Source organism: Patella vulgata, chromosome 2 (assembly GCF_932274485.2).
Source record: "Patella vulgata chromosome 2, xgPatVulg1.2, whole genome shotgun sequence".
Classification (NCBI taxonomy): Eukaryota; Metazoa; Mollusca; class Gastropoda; family Patellidae; genus Patella; species Patella vulgata.
Window position 1 is genome coordinate 22688976 of NC_065880.2, and position 22955 is coordinate 22711930.

At 36.4% G+C, this 22955-nt stretch overlaps 1 protein-coding gene and 1 long non-coding RNA gene across 2 annotated transcripts; both read right to left on the bottom strand.

Annotated features, from left to right (window-relative positions):
* Nucleotides 1-10166: 10166 nt before the first annotated feature.
* LOC126810904 (uncharacterized) lies at nt 10167-14624 on the bottom strand. Its single transcript, XM_050536267.1, has 6 exons — nt 14540-14624; nt 14180-14206; nt 12981-13334; nt 11826-12059; nt 11059-11134; nt 10167-10612 (listed from the first exon to the last, which is right to left on the bottom strand). Exons 1-6 carry the CDS (start codon nt 14598-14600, stop codon nt 10276-10278), a joined length of 1089 nt encoding a protein of 362 aa, XP_050392224.1. The 5' UTR covers nt 14601-14624; the 3' UTR covers nt 10167-10275.
* Nucleotides 14625-16303: 1679 nt separating this feature from the next.
* Nucleotides 16304-22570, bottom strand: LOC126810907 (uncharacterized). The gene is made up of 4 exons (XR_007675324.1): nt 22322-22570; nt 18958-19098; nt 17907-17967; nt 16304-17100 (listed from the first exon to the last, which is right to left on the bottom strand). It is a non-coding gene; the product is annotated as an uncharacterized LOC126810907 (long non-coding RNA).
* Nucleotides 22571-22955: the final 385 nt, after the last annotated feature.

Genomic DNA, 22955 nt, shown 5'->3' on the forward strand with positions numbered 1-22955 from the left:
TAACAAAAAAGTAGGTGTGGTACCACACCCCTGGGGATCGGGACATGCGCCAAAATAAATAGTTGCTATCCTTACAGAATAAGGAATAAATATGACAAGTTCCATTTAGAATTCCAGCCTGTAGACAAAAACCACAAAAATTTGGCGTGGCTCTGCCCTTGGGGCTTGGACATGGACCAATATAAATATGTACAACCCTATGCTGGATCATTCCGAATTGGATCCAAATCTGTAGAGTCGTCTGTCCAACCTCGTGGGTTTTCTCCTGGTCCTCCGGTTTCCTCCCACTGCTAAAGACCCCTACGCGCAAGCGAATTATTGAAATAAAATTAAACCATATGATAGTCCCGAAATGACCTAGTTTGTGTTAGTGGACGTTAAACCCCATTTCTCTCTCTCTCTCTCTCTCTCTCTCTCGCTCTCTTTAGGAATACATTACATTCAATTTCTGAACGCTTTTCGCTTTTAGAGTACCATGTTGACTGCATCGAAATTAGGAACTATTGAGTAACACAGGAACATAATGTTTGGCATTCCTAATAATATCATTTGTTCAACAATACACAGTTGCTAAAAGTATATTTTTCTGTGAGTATATTTTTTTTTTTACCACTGTACATATATATACCTGGTGTTTCTGTATTCGTTTGTCTATTCTCCAATTCAGAATCCGATGTTGAAGATAAACTAACAGTAGAATCAGTAATATTATTAGTTGTACTAAGATATATTGAGGTTGATGTAGTAGTTTTGGTAGAGGTTGTAGTAAGATATATTGAGGTTGATGTAGTAGTTTTGGTAGAAGTTGTAGTATGATATATTGGGGTTGATGTGGTAGTTTTGGTAGACGCTGTACTATTAAATCTTGAAGTTGATGTATTAGTTTTAGTAGAAATTGTAGTATCGAATATTGAGGTTGGTGGAGTAGTTATAGTAGAAGCTATAGATGTTTGTTTATTGTCGGGCTGCGAACATGATACAGTAACCAGAGTATCTACAAATTAAACAACGAAATTGGTTAGTTCAAGGTTTAGTTGAGCTTTACTGCAATAAGATCTTTCTGGAAACACACGTGTATGTTTAAAGCATATAATTATGTCCGCCACTGACCAAAGATTTTATGCCACGGTCTGACAGCAGCTCTATTAAATTATAACAGTTTGAACCAATAGGGGGACGCATAGGCGTACAAGCCAGGGAGCCAGGGGGGCAGGGTGCAGGGGGGCAGCTGACCCCTCACTTTCGGGCAATCTGACTTTTCGGGAAGACGGGTAAAATAAAGTGCCCGAAATCTAATAAAACAATAATTTTACCTTTCTTTTAAATAAATACTACGAATTTGTACTGAATTTACTATGGATTAAAGCATTTTGTCTGGAGCCACTTTGTTCGACATTTTTCGGGCATCGATTATTATTTGTGAATACAGCTCCAAGTCTGATTGGATGGTTGAAATTCAGGTCGGCATAGTGTGGGATTTCGGATACAAAACCGATTGGAAACTTTGAAATTGCTTAATTCACGGACTAGAATAGCAGAAAAAAGCATTTGCGGCGGTTAAATTTTCAAAAATTTCGCGGGGGGGGGGGGGGGGGGGCGGGGGCGAGTCATACCCAGCGACGATTGATTGCTTGTTTGGGATTCGGGTAAGTCACCTAAGGTAGGCTATTGGACCACATTGAAGTTGCTGTATTCACGGGCTGGAATAGGAAGAACACGCGTTTGCGGAAGTTAAATTTTCAAACATCCATCGAGCTCGTACGCCTATGCATCACGGGACCATTTTATGTATATATTTATCTGATATTTCTAGGTTTATCTTGATAAGAGGGCACACGCGGTCTTCTTTATATTATATATTATTAATGGCATACGTATTCAACAAGGACGTTACTCAAATATCTATTTTATTTTTACACGTGTCGCGGCGTTAAGGAGAATACAAGGCCTGACTATTCATTTTATTCGTGCAAACCAGGGAGGTGTTACATAGAAATAGAAGATGTTTTAACATACAACAGTCTAAACGCTAGGTTCCCACTATCACGATTCGCGCCATGAAAACGCGTTTGCGGCCATCAAATTTTCTTTTTGGGGTGGGAGGGGGGGCGGCTACTATACGGCAAGCTCCGCGGAAATTGTTTCGGGCATATCAGCTCTGCCCCCCTCCCCCCTAACATTCATCAAACCCGTACGCCTATTGGGGGACGAATAGCGCCTTATATACTGCAGGGTTTAGAACTCAAGTGAGTGTTTACCCTACCGAACACATGTCGTAAATTCTCGGTCATATTCTGTAATAATATATCTACTGTAATAATTTGACCGTATCTCGAGAACTAAGGAATTGTCTATCGAAAGGTGGCAATATATTATAGAAAAACTATATATCTCCTTTCAGTTAATTATGTTTTTATATCTAACAAATCAGTCTTTAATATTAATTTATATTTGTATTATAATATTGATAATACAACTAGAAAATAATGTTTATTACACCATTTTGTCTTCGTTGTTGTTTTTTGGTACTTCTATTACCTTTCATGATCAGTGGTCCCACTATGTTAAATATGCTAAACTGATAATATTACCTGAAGAAATCTGAACACATCGTGTAAAATTGGAAGTTGGCTGAATTTCTTTCTGTAGTATTATATCAAGAGTTTCTGTATGTTTGACATTAAATAGAAGTTTAGCTGTGTTGTCTCTACAGTAAAATCTTCCTGTTGTTAGTGGGTAAGAAGTAATAGTTAAAGAATAATCACACCAATTTGATCCTCTTAAAGAATCAAATAGAACTTGTATGGCTGCGTCTTGGTCAGATTGTAGTAAACAGGTACAGTTATCAATATTATCTTTAGGTTGTATATTAATGTCTAGATATAATAAGGATCCTGTCTTTACTTCATCACCACAAATGTTGATGGCTGAAAAAACACCTGTAAGTGTAGTTAAATATAATTTTCTGTCGCTTTTACCTATATTACCGCAAAATAAAATGAATTATTAACAATAACGGAATTATTATTTGCATGCAGGGTTAACTCAAATATCTTACACACTAATTAACATATCTGATATTATATTCCTATTTACCATTCTAATTTTATAAGTATATTTGAAGTTAACTTTCGATTTTCTCGATACTCGATTTTGGAAGTAAACTTTCGATTTGCTCGACTTTGCCTTTCACTCTATACCCCGTCTGTCGTAGACTATTGTTTTCAACATTCTGCAGTATTCTTACGTTTAGATAGGGAATACATAGGAACTGTTCAATAATGCACCAGCAAAATACCAAATTCGGGAGACGAAATAGAATTGAGACAGAAAAACAATAATACTATACCATCTTCAGATTCACATCTTTCGCCTGAAAAAGAATTTTTCATAGAAATATTAAACTGCCCTAAATTAAATTGTTTTATTACGGTTACAAATTTACTGTTTGACTGACATATAAATGTACACGTATAATTATGATAGTAGAGACTTTTGGCAAGCGGATTTTTTCCAATCCGTATCAGGTATCCGTAACGTCACGTGATACGTTGCGTCAATGTAGTTTTAGAGTTTTGGCAGATTTTCCCGGCGCGTACGTATGAGTAGCTGAGCTTAGTTCTATTACAGCATGATGGCAGTTATCTACCAAGATCACCATCAGTACTAGTCAAGTGCCTAGCCTACAAATTCTTTGAGGGATTAAAGTCGCTCGACAGTCGCTGAGCTATTAAAAAAACATTTAATTCCCATGAAAGCTCATAAAACATAATGATTAAATTCCAGTCTTTATCGTGGTTAAAATCACATCAAATATACACCTTCGCGTTCTGATACACATAGATTCATAAACACGCTACCACAACATTTCGGCGTCTAAAAGCAGCAAACAAGACGGTAAAAAGATGACGATGTTATACGGACCTTTTCCGTCGATACGTGCTGCCGTATCCGTGTGGCGTATCACGTATGAGAAAAACACACACATTGATGACGTCACAAGCATAATCGATACGGATACGTGATACGGACCACGAATTTACGCTTGCCAAAAGTCTCCAGTGATTACTTGTGTACGTTTATCAATTCTTATATTACAGTTTAAAGGAAATATTGGTGCCAGTCATTATCATATATGTGGTAAAACTGGTTAAACACGTTCCAAATATTATTTTATCACAGAGATCATTGCTACGATAGATGAGTAATCAATGTTTCAACACTAGGAAGTGACGAACGCTAAAGGAAAACACGAGTTATCCCTTTATATAACTGAATGAAGTGACGGGTGATAACAGATACATGGGCGGTTTTCTGCTGTTGTATGGGACTATGAAAGGATATCTGACAATTCATAAACAAAATTGACTCTCAGTAGATAAGAGAACACGAAAGAAAAATAGAAAAAGTCCGTGCATTACCATGTTTTTATAAATATAGAATGAATAAACAGCCGTGAATGTACGGACTGTTTCTATTTTTCTCGTGTTCACTTATCTAATGACATGCAATTACTTTTTTGAATTGTCAGATATACTCTTACAGTCTCATATAACAACATTTGGTCTTCGAAGGAATTTTTAGTGAGCAGAAATTCGCCCATGTATCTGTTATCACCCGTCACTTCAGCCAGTTACATAGAGGGATAACTCGTGTTTTCCTTTTGCGTTCGTCACTTCCTATTTTTGAAACATTGATTATTCATCTATCGTAGCAACGATCTCTGTGATAAAATAATATTTGGAACGTTTTTAACCAGTTCTCTCACATGTGATAATGACTGGCACCAATATTGTCCTTTAAGAACCTTAGTTTTAATTACAGTATTCAGTTTGAATATCTTGTCGTATTTATACATATAAATATATTTTAATCAAGGGCAATATATACACACTTACCGTATATCATTGGTAAAATTAACAGCATTACCCAAACAAAACCTCCTCGTACAGACATACTGTTGATTATTCCAGTCGTGTGACTAACTCTAGTATTAAATATAAGGAAATAATATTCACCATTAGTTCAGTCTTACTCTTATTGTACATGTTTATATTTGGTCCATAATTACCAATAAAATACATATTATAATCACAGTCTTCGACTATTAGTAAACAGTCTACCTACTATCAAAAATACATTCGACTATTAGCATACGAAATAAATATGAATATGTTAACTAGCAGTGTCTAATTTTTATATATATATTTGTGACTGTCGTTTGTCTGTCTGTCTTTCTGTCTGTCTGTCTGTCTGTCTGTTCGGGGTTGGCGGCTACACTAGGTCTGCCCCGAGTCCGAAATTTGTGGTATAGGGGTAGCTCGGACCGGGGAGTAACATAGGCCAGGTGGTGTTAGTCTACCACTTCCGGTTTCGGAGTTATGACCCCCGAGCGAAGTCTGTCTGTTCGGGGTTGGCGGCTACATCTGCCCCGAGTCTGAAATTTGGGGTATAGGGGTAGCTCCGACCGGGGAGTAACATAGGCCAGGTGGCGTTAGCCTACCACTTCCGGTTTCGGAGTTATGACCCCCGAGCGAAGTCTGTCTGTTCGGGGTTGGCGGCTACATCTGCCCCGAGTCTGAAATTTGGGGTATAGGGGTAGCTCGGACCGGGGAGTAACATAGGCCAGGTGGCGTTAGTCTACCACTTCCGGTTTCGGAGTTATGACCCCGGAGCGAAGCCGGTCTGTTCAGGGTTGACCGCTACACAAGGTCTGCCCCGACTCTGAAATTTGGGGTATAGCAATAGCTCGGACCGGGGAGTAACATAGGCCAGGTGGCGTTAGTCTACCACTTCCGGTTTCGGAGTTATGACCCCCGAGCGAAGTCTGTTCGGGGTTGGCGGCTACACTAGGTCTGTCCCGAGTCTGAAATTTGGGGTATAGGGGTAGCTCCGACCGGGGAGTAACATAGGCCAGGTGGCGTTAGTCTACCACTTCCGGTTTCGGAGTTATGACCCCCGAGCGAAGTCTGTTCGGGGTTGGCGGCTACATCTGCCCCGAGTCTGAAATTTGGGCTATAGGGGTAGCTCGGACCGGGTAGTAACATAGGCCAGGTGGCGTTAGTCTACCACTTCCGGTTTCGGAGTTATGACCCCCGAGCGAAGCCGGGTATCCTGCTAGTATAATATAATATTATTAATGGTTACTTTCATATAAAGGGTGTATGGTTCTATTGTTGGAACCTCAAAATAGACGAACATTAGTCTAAAAGCACATTTTATTGTAATATATGAATGTATGTAAAGTGATTTATATTCATTTTTTTAGAAAGCATTGTAATTTCTAATCAGTTATGTTTGGTGCAATACGTAAACAGTCCCAATTGAACGACAGTCATTCATGTCTGTTTAGTCCCATCTTCAAGTTTTTTTTATAATGAGTGTGTCGTTTGTTAACAAGCCAACTACAACTACATTGTCATGTGGGTAAAGTTTGTTTTTGTTTGTTACAATTGGCGACTGAAGCAATAGAATACACGACTCATGTACTGATTTTACAATGTTCATTATGTCTTAAATATTGGATATAAGGATCCCATATTTTGAAGACAAGATAACCAATATTGATTGAAATTGACTAATATTAAATTTTAATTCGTGTTTTTAATTTCGAATTAATTGAATAATTGAATTACATGTTTAGCTCTTTTATGATCAGTGATCATTTACGTTGTCTATTCTGTCCATGTTTACATAGTATAACAGAAAAAAGATTGTCTCTAAATATGCGAGTTACCTTGAGATGTTGCTGATATAAACAATAAGAATAATGCAGTTTGATAAACAGTTAAACTTATTATTATATCGCCTGTTAAATAAATCATACGATTGTGTGAACATATCTATGTAGCTTCTCTTACCTGACAATAATATTGATATAAACAATAAGAACACATTCGGGTAAGCAGTCGTATGCACACCTAACTTCTATCAATTAAACAAGGAAGGACAATACCTCTAAATATCATCGTCACCTACCCATATCTATAGCAAGAGTTCGTATAGTTGTCAATACAAATAATGCAAGTCAGAGACAAAGCTCTGACTTAGGAAATGGTTACAATATTTTGTGTTCATGGTTCGGTGATAGTGACTCTTTGTAAACAAGTAAAACCTTTTGTTGCAAACTAATAAATTTATTAAATCATAAATATTTCCCCCAATTGACTTCAATGTTACATTCATGACATATCATGGTTTGAAAATTCCAATGACGATCTTTTAAAATCTTTATAAGCACAAAGACACCAATATGTCACAATCACCTGATATATTGAAAGGGTTTTGCCGTTTCGATTTTTGCAAGGCTTGCTCAATGGAATCTATAGACAGCAGTGTGATTATTTCAAGCATCAACTACGTTTTCCAGAGTTATGTCCCCTAGTATACGAGCAGTTATAAGATTAAATTAATATTCTATATTTTACCAATAAAATACATATTATTATCACCGTCATATATTATTATCAAGAATCCATACACGCTTAAAGGTTGTATGGTTCAATTTTTTAGAACTTTAAAATAGACGAACATGCCCCTAAAAGCACATAATTGTAATATACGAATAAAAATAGAATGGCTAGAACTATAGCTGGCTTTTACGCTGTAACTTACATAATATTAAAATAACCTACTGAACACATAAAATATATTTCATAATCATAACATTTGTCGTGAACCTTTTATACACTGGTTGTATAAAATGTTAATTAATTTTGAACTAAATATTCCGAACTAGTAATGATGACGTTTTCATGAATTAGAAGGTGTAGCGATTTTCCAGAAGCTTCCCCACCAAATAGATATCTCTTTCTGAAATAAAGTTTCATGTGTCTGATGGTGTGTGCTTCTGCTTACTGGTTTTATATGATGCTATAGAAACTTCACTAATATTTTCGATAGTCATATATTATGCAACACAAGCCTTCATTTTGCTAGTAATGTAACCAATCTGTCCTTAATTTGAAATTTTAATCCTATTATCTAGATTAATGGAATTCGGGTTTATGGTATGTCTATTAATATGTTGTTCCTATTACGGTCAATCTGTTTTTGAAACCTTTCACTGCATGTATTTGACGATCATTGTTCCATGCATTCCTTTTCAGTTTTAAGACGTGGTATGTTTCTATCGAAATAGACAAGTTAATGCGTAAATTGAATAGATGTCGCCCATTCAGCGTGTAGTAGGTCTTTATATGACTGTGTAACAAAAGAGTGGTCACCCTTATTTGGTTATAGCTACAAATCCAGTAAGGCAATGGACGTATTTCTTCGCTTCATCAAATTTAGATTATGGAGTAGAACAAGATTCCAATTAATAAGAAAGGTATTAAAAAAAATTCTATCATTTTAATGATTTTTACATTGTTACACATTTGTAATCACCAAAAAACTTCATTTAAAAAGAAACGTATTAAAAGAAAATGTATACTTTTTATGAGGTTGGAATTGTTGCATATGCATTAAGGATCTTCAAATATATATACATGTAAATGGATTCATAGTTTAAATAATAGTAACAAATAAAACTAGCTGAATATTTAGAAAACAACAAATTTTGTCCTAGCATGGTGTTGGCCGTTAGATTTCCACGGGATTTTCAACGTAGTTTTCTGTTGTCTGGGTTTGCGTGCCGGAGGACCTAATTAGGGACAACGTCTATGGCGGGGTATCGAGTTCAAAATGCAATCTAGAATAAAAAGCTGAAAGTCAACAGTAAAAAGTAGAAAATCTAAAGTAAACGGGAAAATTCTTATCTAAAAGGGTATTTTTATGGCGAAAACCTATAAATTTATGTACTTAGTCTGCAGAAACATCAAGCTTTTCAATTTTCATGGACATAATATCTACTTTCAACTATCAACTTTTGACTTTCGACTTTCCGCTTTCCGCTTTCTACTGTCAACTTTTGACTCTCGACTTTCCACTTAAGATTTTCTACTCACGATTTTCTAACGCAGATTTTCTCCAATACTATTGTAGCCGATAGTGGCCATGTAATTTTTCGCCATTTTCATAACCCGTCAAATGAAATGAAATGAAATGAAATGGGGTTTAACGTCCTACTGTTCTGCTCCTATGCTGGACTAATGAAGACGGGCATACGCCATACAGTGTGCTATGAGGGAAATTTTGCCCGGGCAGCGGCACTATCGCCTACTCTTATATCGAATTCCAACTGCCAAGGGATCTTTTACGTGCATTCTAATGTATACACGGGACCTCAGTTTTTCGTCTCATCCGAAGGACATAACCCGTCAACACGACATAACGACAGTATTAGTGAGAGCGTACGTCAAAGTAGACTTGGATATTATAGAATTTTGGCAAGCGGAATCTTTCACATCCGTATCGCGTATCCGTATCGTATATGTGATACGTTGCGTCAGTGTAGTTTTAGAGTTTTGACAGACGTTCGTGCCGCGTACGTATGAGTAGTTGAGCTTAGCTTAGTTCTTAGACAAACAGGAAAAATATGAAAATACCGAGAAAAACTTATCAAAAATAATGATTAAATTCCCGTCTTTATCATGGTTAAAATCACATCAAATATACACCTTCGTGTTCTAGGATACACATAGATTCATAAAAACGCTAAGCAACAACATTTCAGCGTATAAAAGTAGCAAAAAAGGCGATAAAATGACGACGATGTTATACGGACCCTTTCCGTATGAAAGCTGTTCGATACGTGCTGCCGCACACATTGATGACGTCACATACAAAATCCATATGGATACGCGATGCGGACCAGGAATTTACGCTTGCCAAAAGTCTCTAATATCCAAGTCTACTTTGACGTATGCTCTCACTAATACTGTCGTTATGTCGTGTTGACGGGTTATGAAAATGGCGAAAAATTACATGGCCACTATCAGCCACCATAGTATTGGAGAAAATCTGCGTTAGAAAATCGTGAGTAGAAAATCTGAAGTGGAAAGTCGAGAGTTAAAAGTTGACAGTAGAAAGTAGAAAGTGGAAAGTCGAAAGTCAAAAGTTGATAGTAGAAAGTAGAAATTATGTCCATGAAAGTTGAAAAGCTTGATGTTTCTGCAGACTAAGTACATAAATTTATAGGTTTTAACCATAAAAATACCCTTTTAGATAAGAATTTTCACGTTTACTTTAGATTTTCTACTTTTTATTGTTGATTTTCTCCCTTTTACACTAGATGGCATTTTGAACCCGATATCCCGCCATAAACGTCTGGTCATTCGGTTGTGACAAATCACGTAGTTTTTACGGTTGCGCTTACTATATGTTAAACATTAATCAATACAGTAGATCTCCCTCCCTACCCCGATCAGTTGCGATGGCTGCTGTTGGCTGCACTTCGAGTGATTCTGGCTTAACAGGATGTATAGAGACGTGGTCAGCATCGAAAAAGCGGTTACTATTTTCTATATTACCACTTTTGGTGGGTATTGCATAAATGAGATTAACACCATTTTCAGAAGCAACCCTATTAGACCCATTATCACCTAGAGTATCAAATTCATCCTCGTCATTATCCTGAAAGTTAGCACCGGTCTGAGAGAAGCCAGGATTTATTGCTGATATTGGTGTCTCCAGATGTTTATCATTCCTTTGCTCTTTCGTTTTCAGTTTGCTTAAAAATAAACATAAAATCACACCGGTTTAATTTAAAATAGCACAACCTGTTAGATTTAGACTCCTATAAATTATTAAATCAGATTTATCAAGTATATTGGGGTTTTTTGTTTTCGAGTTAATAACTTTCTACGATTGTAGTTTTATTCAAGTTTCGATTTACCTACAGTGTTGAAAAAAAAAAATTATTTATATCTCAAATCATAAAAGATCTTTGGATGTAACATATCTTGCAAATGTATCAAATCATCAATGTTTGTGAATACGAACAGGCAATACATACCTTATTTACAACATTACGGTGTTGAGCATAAGTTCAAGGAGATTAATTGAATTAGATTCCGATAAGATGAACTATGCGAAATTATAATATGTTTTTTATTGAAATAGGACACGAACTATTGGTGGTTGTTTATATTAGATTATAACAAATATTGTACTTACCAAATACACATGGTAATGATGTAAATAATAACAATAACAACAGTTATACTCAGTACCACAATAATAACAACGTCAACTAGTCGTAAAAGAGAAACAAGAAATCATTTAGTCACTAAACAATTCGTCATCTTTCTTGAGATAATAAATGAATATTATATTATCTTGGTTTAACAGCCCCCTTAGTCTTGATAATTTTAAAAGTTTTTATTTAATATGGTTGTTCCAAGTATCCTGTCTGCTTTCAGAAAACCGTTGAATTTCATATATGAAATGCAATGACATGGGGTTTAACGTCCTACTGTTCTGTTCGGACTGAGCTAATGAAGACGGGGAATTTCATATATATTCAATAAAAAAATATTAAAACATGTAATGCATCAGAAACAAATACAAAGTGCAATTATGATTTAAAACTTTACTACTACATAGGAAGTCACTATCCCACTGAGTACAGAAGGGAAAATAATCATAGGAAGTCACTATCCCACGGAGTACAGAAGGGAAAATAATAACACCCTAATTCTGCTTTTGATAGTCACATATTCCAGAGAGAGAGAGAGAGAGAGAGACGCACAGAGAGAGAGAGAGAGAGAGAGATGGTGTCCACTCAACACAAACTAGGTCATTCTACGCACAAGAATGGGATCGAACATATAGCACTTCACACAATGACATAACTCATTGGTCTAAAGTGCATGCGATAGACCACTCTGCCACCCATCCCTTTATACCAGTTGGGGTTTGTTTAAACAATAAAGATAAAGTACCCTGTGATAGTGATGCTCCATGGGATTCTGAAGATACAGGCGTGGTGATGGAGAGGCCATTAATCGTCTCGATGTTTAAAGACGATTTTGGTATTTCAGTTGATGTTCTATCATATTTTATTGTTGAACTATCTGTTGTTGGGAACACGGTTATATCAGTTCCAACTGAATCTGTTGGTGATTCGATATATTCAACCCGTGATTCACAGCTAATACTGAAGTTAATTTTTGAAACTAAAAAGAAAGGGAAAATAAAAATTCTCATAACTATGCATTACAATCATATTAAAATGTATTTATAATTATGTATTATTCTACTACTAGCAGGATACCCGGCTTCGCTCGGGGATCATAACTCCGAAACTGGAAGTGGTAGACTAACGCCACCTGGCCTATGTTACTCCCCGGTCCGAGCTACCCCTATACCCTAAATTTCAGACTCGGGGCAGACCTAGTGTAGCCGCCAACCCCGAACAGACCGGCTTCGCTCGGGGGTCATAACTTCGAAACCGGAAGTGGTAGACTAACGCCACCTAGCCTATGTTACTCCCCGGTCCGAGCTACCCCTATACCCCAAATTTCAGACTCGAGGCAGATGTAGCCGCCAACCCCGAACAGACAGACTTCGCTCGGGGGGGGGGGGGTCATAACTCCGAAACCGGAAGTAGTAGACTAACGCCACCTGGCCTATGTTACTCCTCGGTCCGAGCTACCCATATACCCCAAATTTCAGACACGGGGCAGACCTAGTGTAGCCGCCAACCCCGAACAGACCGGCTTCGCTCGAGGGGTCATAACTCCGAAACCGGAAGTGGTAGACTAACGCCACCTGGCCTATGTTACTCCCCGGTCCGAGCTACCCCTATACCCCAAATTTCAGACTCGGGGCAGACCTAGTGTAACCGCCAACCCCGAACAGACAGACAGACAGACAGACAAACGACAGTCACAAATATAGATATAGATAAGAATGAAGAAAGGGTTTAACTGTTATTAAATACTAACTTCGGAATTAAAATGGATGAACACTTCCCTGATTTCGTATTTAAAGAGTAACGGGACACTTACTTTTTATTCTTGATAAAATAGCAATATTCTATATTAGCATTTCAAATTTCACAATCGAAATATCAAAATATTTGATTAAATGTATACCTGATTGGACTTCAATGCATCCTGTAAAATCTGTATTCTGTAAATTTATTTTCTGTAGCAACAAATGTGTCGTCTGGTTTGGATTTACATGGAATATCAATAGATCCCCCCTGTCTGCACAATTATACTGACCACGTGACCCCACGTTTGCTACAGTAAAATCATATATACACCAGTTTGACTGAGAATTTTTGGGATCAAAATTCACCAGGTAGTCGGACTTGGTATGGTCAGGTTGTATTAATTGTAGTATACAGGAACAGTTGGTTATATTATCTCCAGGTTTAATATTTATATCTAAATATAATCTAGATCCTGTCTTTACTTCATTACTACACATGTTGACTAAAGGAGCTGAAAATTAACAGAAAACTATATTATTAAAATGTGCATTGTTATTTCATTACCACACGTTGATCACAGTAGCTGATAATACACACCATGAAGGGGTACCGTTGGGCACTATATTGATTTTAAGGCATTAGAGATAACTCAATGTTATTATAGAACATGTATAGTATCTAATACAGATCCAGACAGGCTTTCATTAAAATGGGTAGATTTAACTAAATATGTGTTGGTTTGTTTTGAAAATTAACCTTTTGAAATGGTTTGAAATACATATAGTTTAAAAATCAGAAAGACTAAAAAGAAATGAATCGAAATTATAATCTTATTTTGACCGGGCTGTGATGGTAATATTCCTAGAACTTCTTCGCCCTCAAACCTGGCTCGTGGTTGACACACCTCTCTCAGATTTTGAAATGAAAAGAAATGGGGTTTAACGTCCTACTGTTCTGCTCCTAACCTGGGCTAATGAAGACGGGCATATACGTCATATAGTGTGCTATGAGGGACATTTTGCCCGGGCAGCGGCGCTACGGCCTACTTATATCGAATTCCAACTGCCAAGGGATCTTTTACGTGCACGCCAATGTGTACACGCGACCTCGGTTTTTCGTCCCATCCGAACGACTAGATAGCTGTCCTTGTCAGGCCCTCCATCCTGCATCACTGACAAAGGGAAACCACGCTGGAAAATCTGAATGAACTTTCTCGGCCAGCGTCTTACCCACTTAGCCACGTGATCCCCCTCTCTCAGACTAGGATGGGTATTTTGACAACACCAGATCTGAACAATATGTTTTGCACCGTCGTATAAAAAGTTTCAAAACAAAGTGGCTTTGTAAATGGCTTACCATTATTGTTGTCTGGACAGCTATTTCCTGTAAAAGAATTAACACAATATTTTAAATGAATCCCATTATCATTATATAAGTCAATCACATTGAAAACCAAACCCTTGAGATATTTCAGCATTCCGTAGCAGCATTAAGGCCATTTAGGTTAGAAATTATTGGGTACATGTAAGTATTAGATCTTTAATTCAATTGGAAACCGTAAAATCAATTAAAATGCTGAATGAAAAAGTTCGGTTTGTGATTTTTCTTCACTGATTGCAGTGGGCCTGTCTTTAAATTTTTAAATATTAAGTGACTGTTGCGAGTATAATAACCTAATTTATAAGAATAATACGGGAAAGAATTATATATTCTTACCATGTATTCTGGATAGAATCAGTAAAATTGTTAAAAGTAACACAATTATAGACACGTCCATTGCTCAGTTACCTTCGATACAGGTGAAACAGGATGTATTGAAATGTTGAGTAATTTCCTTTTTATTATTCGTATTCTGATATTTATAAAAAGCTTTAGAAACGTGAAAAGGATATCAATATTCATGGCTATTGAATAACTTTACAGCTCTTAAACTCGGTAAATAACGAATGTCTCTTTGTTAGTTGGTAGGAAAGTTAAAGAAGAATAATGTGATCATTTTACTTTGTATTCAACCCAGAAAGTACTCCTTCGAATGTCACGGCCAAGCAATCCTTTAAAGTTACTGCCAGTTTTAATCTCACACTAACGACTAGACAGATTAGAATGATGGCCCACTTTCACTACATTCAACCCTATGAGTTTAGAACGGTGGACTTTAAAAAATTTGAGTTTACAATTGAAAGTGTAGATCCGGATTTAACATTTAAAGTAGCCAAACTCCTTTAGGTCAAAAAAGTATTGAACTGGATTGAACTGATATTTCGATTAAAGATGTGCTCGTTTCAGAGCGAAGTTATCAGCCTTTAAAGTGTGCACAATATAGTCTCGATCATCAACAAAGTCTCGATTATCGATTTTTATACGCCCACATTTTCATGTGGACGTATATTGTCGTGGCCCCAGTCAGTCGGTCTACAATTTGTTTCTGGACACACTACAGGTTACAATTTTTATCCGACTTTGACGAAATTGGAATGTATTATACCATAACTTCATGGATTATGACCCCTGATTGTAGAAAAATCACGTTTTTAGCTTGTGGGCACTCTAGAAGTCACCATTTTCATCCGATTTTGATGAAACTTAATATTTATGTTTATAACACACCGATCCCGGTTTCTGACCGGGCATATCCGAACGTAACTTCCTGGATTATAGACCCTGATTGTTCGGAAAATGACATTTGTAGTTTATGGACTAGCTAGAAGTCTCATTTTGTATTCAGTGAAGATTCAGTCCAAATTTCGTAAATATCTGACCGAAACTGCCGGACAATATGACCGATCCTGGTACGCAAATAGTGTAAGAGTATGTAATACCAAGGATATGGACCCTCTAGAATTCACAATTCTTACCTTGAAATGTATGTTTATAACACAAAGATCTTGGCTCCGTTCGATATTCGCACATATTAGACTGTAACTTCCTGGATTATGACCCCTGATTGTACGAACAATCGTGTTTTTAGCTTGTGGATCCGCTAGAGGTGAAAATTTTAACCGATTTTAAAAACCGTTTAAATATATCACCGTTCCTCCATAATGAAGGTTGAGTCGAAATTTCGGGAAAATCGAAATGAAACTACCAGACAAAATGGCCACTCCCTGTACGCAAATTGTGTAAAAGTATATAATAGGAATTAGGTTGTGGACACTCAAGGGGTCACACTTGTTATCCGATTTTGATGAAACTAATAATGTATCTTTATATCGCACAGATCTCAGTCCCTTTCGACATTGGGACAATGACCCCTGATTGTACGGAAAAAAAATCAATTTTTTGGAGCCTGTTTTCTATCCATCTCTTGCTGGTTAAATTAAACTGTTAAATGCAGATCGTGTTTCAATGCATTCAAATTCGCCACCATCCCATTATGTAGAAAGTTGTCATGATACAAAATAAACGAAATACAAAATTATTAGGATTATATATATTTTCATAATACAAAATAAACGAAATACAGAATGAAAGAACCTGCAACACTGTTAGGAGTATACAGTACTTATAATAAACCATAAGCGAAAGACAAATAATAATCTCGTAATTTAAAATAAAAGAAATACTACATTAAACAATTGTAACATTGTTAGGATTATAATCGTAATACAAAATAAAAGAAATATTACATCAAACAACTGTACACTGTTAAATTATATAGTACTTTTAATAAAAATAAATAAAAGAAATACTGCATTAAAGAATTTGTACGGGTGTCAGCCATTTTAAAAATAATATTGCCGCATAGAATCAACATCATATAACGGTGTCATAAAATGATACTATATAAACCAGATTATTATATTCCAAATACCGTACCTAGTTACTTCTAAATCCACTAATGAAACCATAAAAGTATATTATTTGAAATTTACAGAATGAAGTCATAGGGTTAATTAGTAAAATATTTAGACATTTTCTTTATCCAATATCAAGGCTAGACCTTCGTTGCTATGCTCTGGGACTGTTTGACTTGCAGCAATATTCTCATAAGATGCTGACATTGATGAAGTCAGACTTTCATAAGCCTGGTCGGGGGATGTTGGTAGGTTCGGGGTTCTATATATATATAAAATAATTAAAGTACTAAAATGGACAGCTGTTGTCATTTGTTTATATTTGTATTCAGATTGCATTACAATAGTTTCAGATACTGACAACAAGAAACACAAATCAAATAGATTTTAAACATAGTAAATATGTAATTAGGAAACTAAAGGCAAACGGAAGCGGCTGGTCTGGGTTTCTCTTTTAACAAGGGTTGAAACATTTACAAGTTCCTGAAAAATATGAAATAATGTCGGAATAAAGGTAATCTAATACAATTTATTATTGAGGTAAAGACAAAATACCAAAAACTCTTGAGTACAAAAAGTATTGATCCAAAAGATCCGACGGGGTCAGATAGCGATCGTTTCAAAAAGAACTATATAAACCTTCGGTTTTCACTTAGACTGTTATATAATAATGTTTAAAGGATCTAAATCGCTAATATTTTGGACCTAGAAATTGGCACAAATGGGTCGCAACACATATAATAATGTAATATGAATTTATATAAACTGTTTTACATTCAATCGTGTCCGTTTTACTGTGAATTGTCATCAGTTATGTTCGGCGAAATACGCCAGAAGTCTCAACCGCAAGTCAGTTTCTAGCGTCTGTTTATTCCAGTCAACACCGATATTATTTATTGCGCATGCTCTCCAAATAAGAACATGATATCACCGTTTGACATGACTTGTGGAATATGTCTAGCCTCATTCTTTGAGCACCTTGTTACAAATGGCGCTGAAACGCATTATGGTACACGATTCGTGTACCAATGGTAAACTGTTTATTTTGTCTTAAATATTGGATATCAGAGGCGCATCTTTTGCAGGTATGATCACAACACCAATGCTGATTTAAATTGCAAATAAAATCGTGTTTTCAATGTCGAAGATTTTTGATGATATTGAGTTACGGACTTAGCTACTTTAAATATGATAGTTTGTTGAGTTATATAAACCAAGTGTCCTTGTTACGGGTCATCAAAAACTAATAAATGATCTGAAAATCTGTTTTTGTAGTAATAATAACTCACCAAAGACACACACCAAGAACAGCACAACCTACAACGGCTACGACACCCACCAATCCACCAACTGTAATATACAACAGTATGTTAAATTGTCAAGAACATCTGTTAACATTTCTGATTTAATTGGAGAGTTCGTGGTGGTAACTACGTTTTCTACTAAACCATCTAAGATTTATCAGATCTAATAATCTGATAATTGAATTTCTGAATTCCGAGCTATACTGGAAACTGTTCCACCACTATATTGCACATGTGGTAACCCGGATTTCCACTGTGCATTGTCAATACAGCGAGGGATGCGCACATTCTTAGGCCTATCCTGAAATTCTTGTAAACAGCTCAACCATTTTTGTTGATTGTTGGACTAGAATCGACGCATTGAGTTTGAATTAACATGCATTGCCTGATTTTTTCCAATATGCATGGCCTAGTGGCGTTGGTATGCACGGCGTATAGTTTATAGTATGCTATTTCAAGTTTGTGTGTCTAACAATTTCTGTGGGCAACCCCATACAATTGTTGGAGCTAAGACATGGCCAGTTGATCCGCTGTCTGTAATGAAAAGCATTCAGCCCAGCGTGAGATCCATACGACATAAACTATGTAATGTCGGAATTAACAAATGGTTCAGTTTTAATTTAGTAATTAATTTGCGCTTATGAGTCTTTAGGGGGGTAACTGGAGGACCCGGATAAAACCCACGAAGATGAACATATTTATGGCACGTCAGCACCAGATGAATATGCGACCCAGCTCCTTGTTAAGTACAAGCTGGGTATCGAACCCACGTCAGTAATTGCTTGCTGAAATTATTATAGATTCGTCTGTGTAAGTAATTGCTTGCTGAATAAATGTTTTCCATAGTTGTATATCATTATAAGGTTTGATTTGTGTTTATTTATTTACTATTATACGCCATCTTAGAAACATTTCAGGATAACAGTCGCTTATTGTATGACCTAGAAAAACCGGGAACCGAGTCAGACGGCAACAATAACTCTTTCAAATGAACTGTAAATTTAATTGTGGCTTTTAGTAATCACCCAATAATTACCTGGCGGGCTTGTATTTTTGTTCAAAGTGGTGGTAACTTCTGTTGAACTATCGATAGAACTAAAGATCATATCATCACCAGAAGTTGTTTCTTCGGTAGATATAGTTGTTGAAGAACTGGCTTCAATCAGAGTGGGCATTTCTATAACAAAACAATTGATTATTCAAACACTACACACATTAAACATCAACACTTAACAAAATGATATGTAACTTGAAGGTTTTGAAATTAAACATACCTTAATTGAATAATTTAAACGAACATAAATAAATGACGAACTAGCAACGAATTTTATGTTGTGGGGCACTTAAAACAATAAATGAAGGTTTGCACCTAGCGAAGTATATACAGTAGTTTTTATTGACTAATACATGCACAATGCTTTGACTGACAATACTATTTTTACAAAGAAAGAAAAGATCTGCTATGAATCCTCGCGACGTTAAGATATTAGGAATCACCACTTGTGACTAGTCTAATAAAGACATGCTACCTTTCTATCGCTGTTAGATAGAACTACTAAGATATAATTAACAGAACACGGTTACTCTGTGGACATTTAGAATGGTTACAGCGTACATAACAATTACCAAGAGTAACAATTTCTAAATTAAATTCTACCCACTCGAAGGAAACATACTGGTTTGATGTGACGATATTTTGATCAAACGATCAAAATTATATTGGACATAGTTGTTTCACTTCTTCTGTTGACATTGATGTCAGTAGGTATTGGGCTGTGGGCTGTGGGCTGTAGGGTAGGGATTTCCTAGGGGTTGGATCACTATGACCAATGTTACTAATCCATACATCTTTTCAAAATTAATATGGGTTGTCGTTTTGTTTAGAGCAGTAATAGAATATAGATTAACAATATATGAATATAAATTGGCTCAACTGTAAAAAAATCAAATAAAGAGAGAGAGAAATGGGGTTTTACGTCCACTCGACACAAACAAGGTCATTTCGGGACTAACATATGGTTTTAGTTTTATTTCAATAATTCGCTTGCGCGTAGGGGTCTTTAGCAGTGGGAGGAAACCGGAGGACCCGGAGAAAACCCACGAGGTTGGACAGGCGACCATACTCCTTGTCACGTACAACCAGGGATTCAAAACCCCGCCAGTTGACTCAATGACAGGCTTTATGATACAGCGCGCACGTGCTAACCATTCGGCCATCCAACCCCCCAAAATCAAATAAAATTCTCCAAATCATGCACTTGTCTTAAAATGAATAAATGTTGTATAGCCTATTTTGAAAAATATGTCACGTTCGAAGTTGTTTCCAATTTTAATACTCCGTGTAATCATTCAACCTGACGAAGAGTGAGTCGTTTATATCAACATAGTGGTCCCGATCAGGTGCTCAATCACCAAATTAAGCAGACAGTGGCAACACCAAACTTCTTCATAATGAAATGAAATGAAATGGGGTTTAACGTCCTACTGTTTTGCTACGAACTGGGCTAATGAAGACGGGTCTTTATAATGATGGGTGCCTGGAAGAAGTCTCAAAACTCTAAATTTGTTCGATGTTCATGCTAACATGTAAAACGTTAACGAAGAAGACATTTTCTGTCTAAATAATAGTAATAAGATGAAAAAGATTTAAAATTTACCCTGAACAAATAAAGAAATTGGATTAGGTCCTATACATTGTCTTAATCTAGAAGTTACATGAATAGAAGTTATATATTAGACGATAACACATTAACAAATTTAGAATTTTAAATCAAATATACTACCATAGAGGAGTACAAGGAGAACTAAAGGAAAACTTAACTATACCTATTTTGAACCAAATAATGCGTAATATACGTGTGAAAAACTAGGCACATGAGCGATGAATATTGCAAAACTTCGTTTATATTTCTTTTAGCATAAAACTATGCAATAGCTAAACTTTCAATTCGTGACAGTAATCACCCTACACATAAGATTCCATTGGATAGTCTATATTATATTAAAGCTACCAAGTAAAAAACAAAAAAGGGTTCTTGCCAAAATAAAGTTTTATAATTTAGGCATTGTGTACTAATGATGTGTAAGGTCAGCTTTCTTTTTTGCTTTTCTATGTCTACAGACAAATCGCTTGAATGTTTGGAGATTCCATCGAATAACGTGATGATTTCTCTTTGTTTACGAACATTCGCGGTCTATTTATAATAACGCCATGGCAGCCATGCCAAAGCCGAATTTGCATAAATCCGTGTTTCCATGCCAGAACGCGAAAATCAACATGCGCATATTTCGCGCGAGAAAAACGTCATCGAAAAAGTCCAATTACAATTGCATCAGACACCTACCGAAAAAATAAAGACGGGCATGCACCATACGGTGAGCTATGAGGAAAAATGATCGAAACAGTGGTCGACGCTCTGTAGCAACTAACTTTTTAAATTTGGTGGTTGTCTTGCTATGTAATTTCAGTTTGTGATTAAAGTTTTCCTGGCAATTAGAAATATTAGATGAAAAGAAATTCTTGACTTAATCATTGTAGAAGGAATATATTATTGGAAAACAATTACAGCAGTTTTGTTCATTAAGGTGTCTAAATATATCAAGAATGAAATGAAATGGGGTTTAACGTACTTTTTTCTGCACCGATTGGGGTGTGCTATGAAGGTTATTTTGTCAGGACAGCGGCACTACTGCCTACTCATATATCGAATTCCAACTGTCAAGGGTTCTTTTACGTGCATGCCGCTTCCCACCAAAGCGACTAGACAACTGTCATTGACAGGCCCTCCGTACTGCACCATTATAAGTATAATTGTAATTGATTCATATGTTGAATATAACCTAAAAATCCAATGGGTCACATATGACAGAATATTACCGACACCCAAAACACCCAATGGATCACATGTGACCTACTCATGTTCAACAATTTATTTTTTTCGCGGAAAACATTATATATACTTAGCCAAATCTGTTCCTATGTGATGTGTTCTTTGAATCCAAATCGTATTGTTTATTCCAATGAAAAACATGTAATTTACCCAATTATGATTTAAAATTAGTAAACTTAAGAGGTACTAATTGCGCGTCGGCTTTGAATAAAGGTAACCATGTCTGGTGGTTGCTAGGTGATAGCTGAGACCTTGAAACTTGAAAAGGCATTACATCTTGTCAATTTGTTGTAAAATGTAAAATTTGGTTTATTCGGAACAATATGTTAATTTGTGTGCGGCCGTAATTAACTTCGGTCATATATGACTCCGTGGGTTTTCCACGGTTAAACAAATGTGTTAGGACTAGTACACAACTTCCCGGTAATGAGAAAAATAAAGCAACGGAAATGTGCATGTGCACACTTGTTCAGCTGTTCGGAATAAAAAAGATAGAATTAGATACCTTACCTTGTATTACAATTAATATTGATAATACGAAGATTGATAATATTATCCTTCCACTTCTTGCCATCTTAAGCTTACAGTATTATATAATGAACAGCAAACAAGCCAACTAGGAAGAATATAGTTTTGTAGATTTGACAAAAAGAGCTAATAACAAAGCTGGTATACAACCCGGTTCGATTACTTAATGGCTAATTGTTAATGGCTAATGTAATTTAAACTAGATATCTCTATCGTTCCGTGCATTCGATTGGTTACTCTCTCGGATTATGCCAGTTGACATAATTATATCTTTGTCCGTGATTATCAAAGACTAATTTTCTGTATAGCCGGTTTTAAGTGGTGGGTTTGTTTGGAGTTGACTAATCACAATCTGCGAAAAGCTAAAGGTGCTCTCTAACTGTCTGTCATGGTTTCGACCCCCTTTGTGCGCATGTAGCTTGGAGATAGGGACACCTTCTCAACCTCGTGGCTTTACTCCGTGTACAGGAATATACCTACAGGAAAGACCCCTGCGCTAAGCATAATAAACTAACATCACCACCCGTGGGTAATACGTGAAGGGATGTCGGATGGTTGTGGAAAGGAAAATTTTCTGTGGGCAAAGCCACGGTAAAAAATAAAATACATTTCAGGC

Bases quoted from the DNA above. Each gene is read 5' to 3' on its own strand.
- LOC126810904 (XM_050536267.1), bottom strand. From the start codon at position 14,600: ATGGACGTGTCTATAATTGTGTTACTTTTAACAATTTTACTGATTCTA. The intron at 12,060-12,980 runs GTATACATTTAA...CTTTCTTTTTAG, and splicing joins ATGCATTGAAGTCCAATCAG to TTTCAAAAATTAACTTCAGT. The intron at 10,613-11,058 runs GTAAGTACAATA...TTTATTTTTAAG, and splicing joins ATCATTACCATGTGTATTTG to CAAACTGAAAACGAAAGAGC.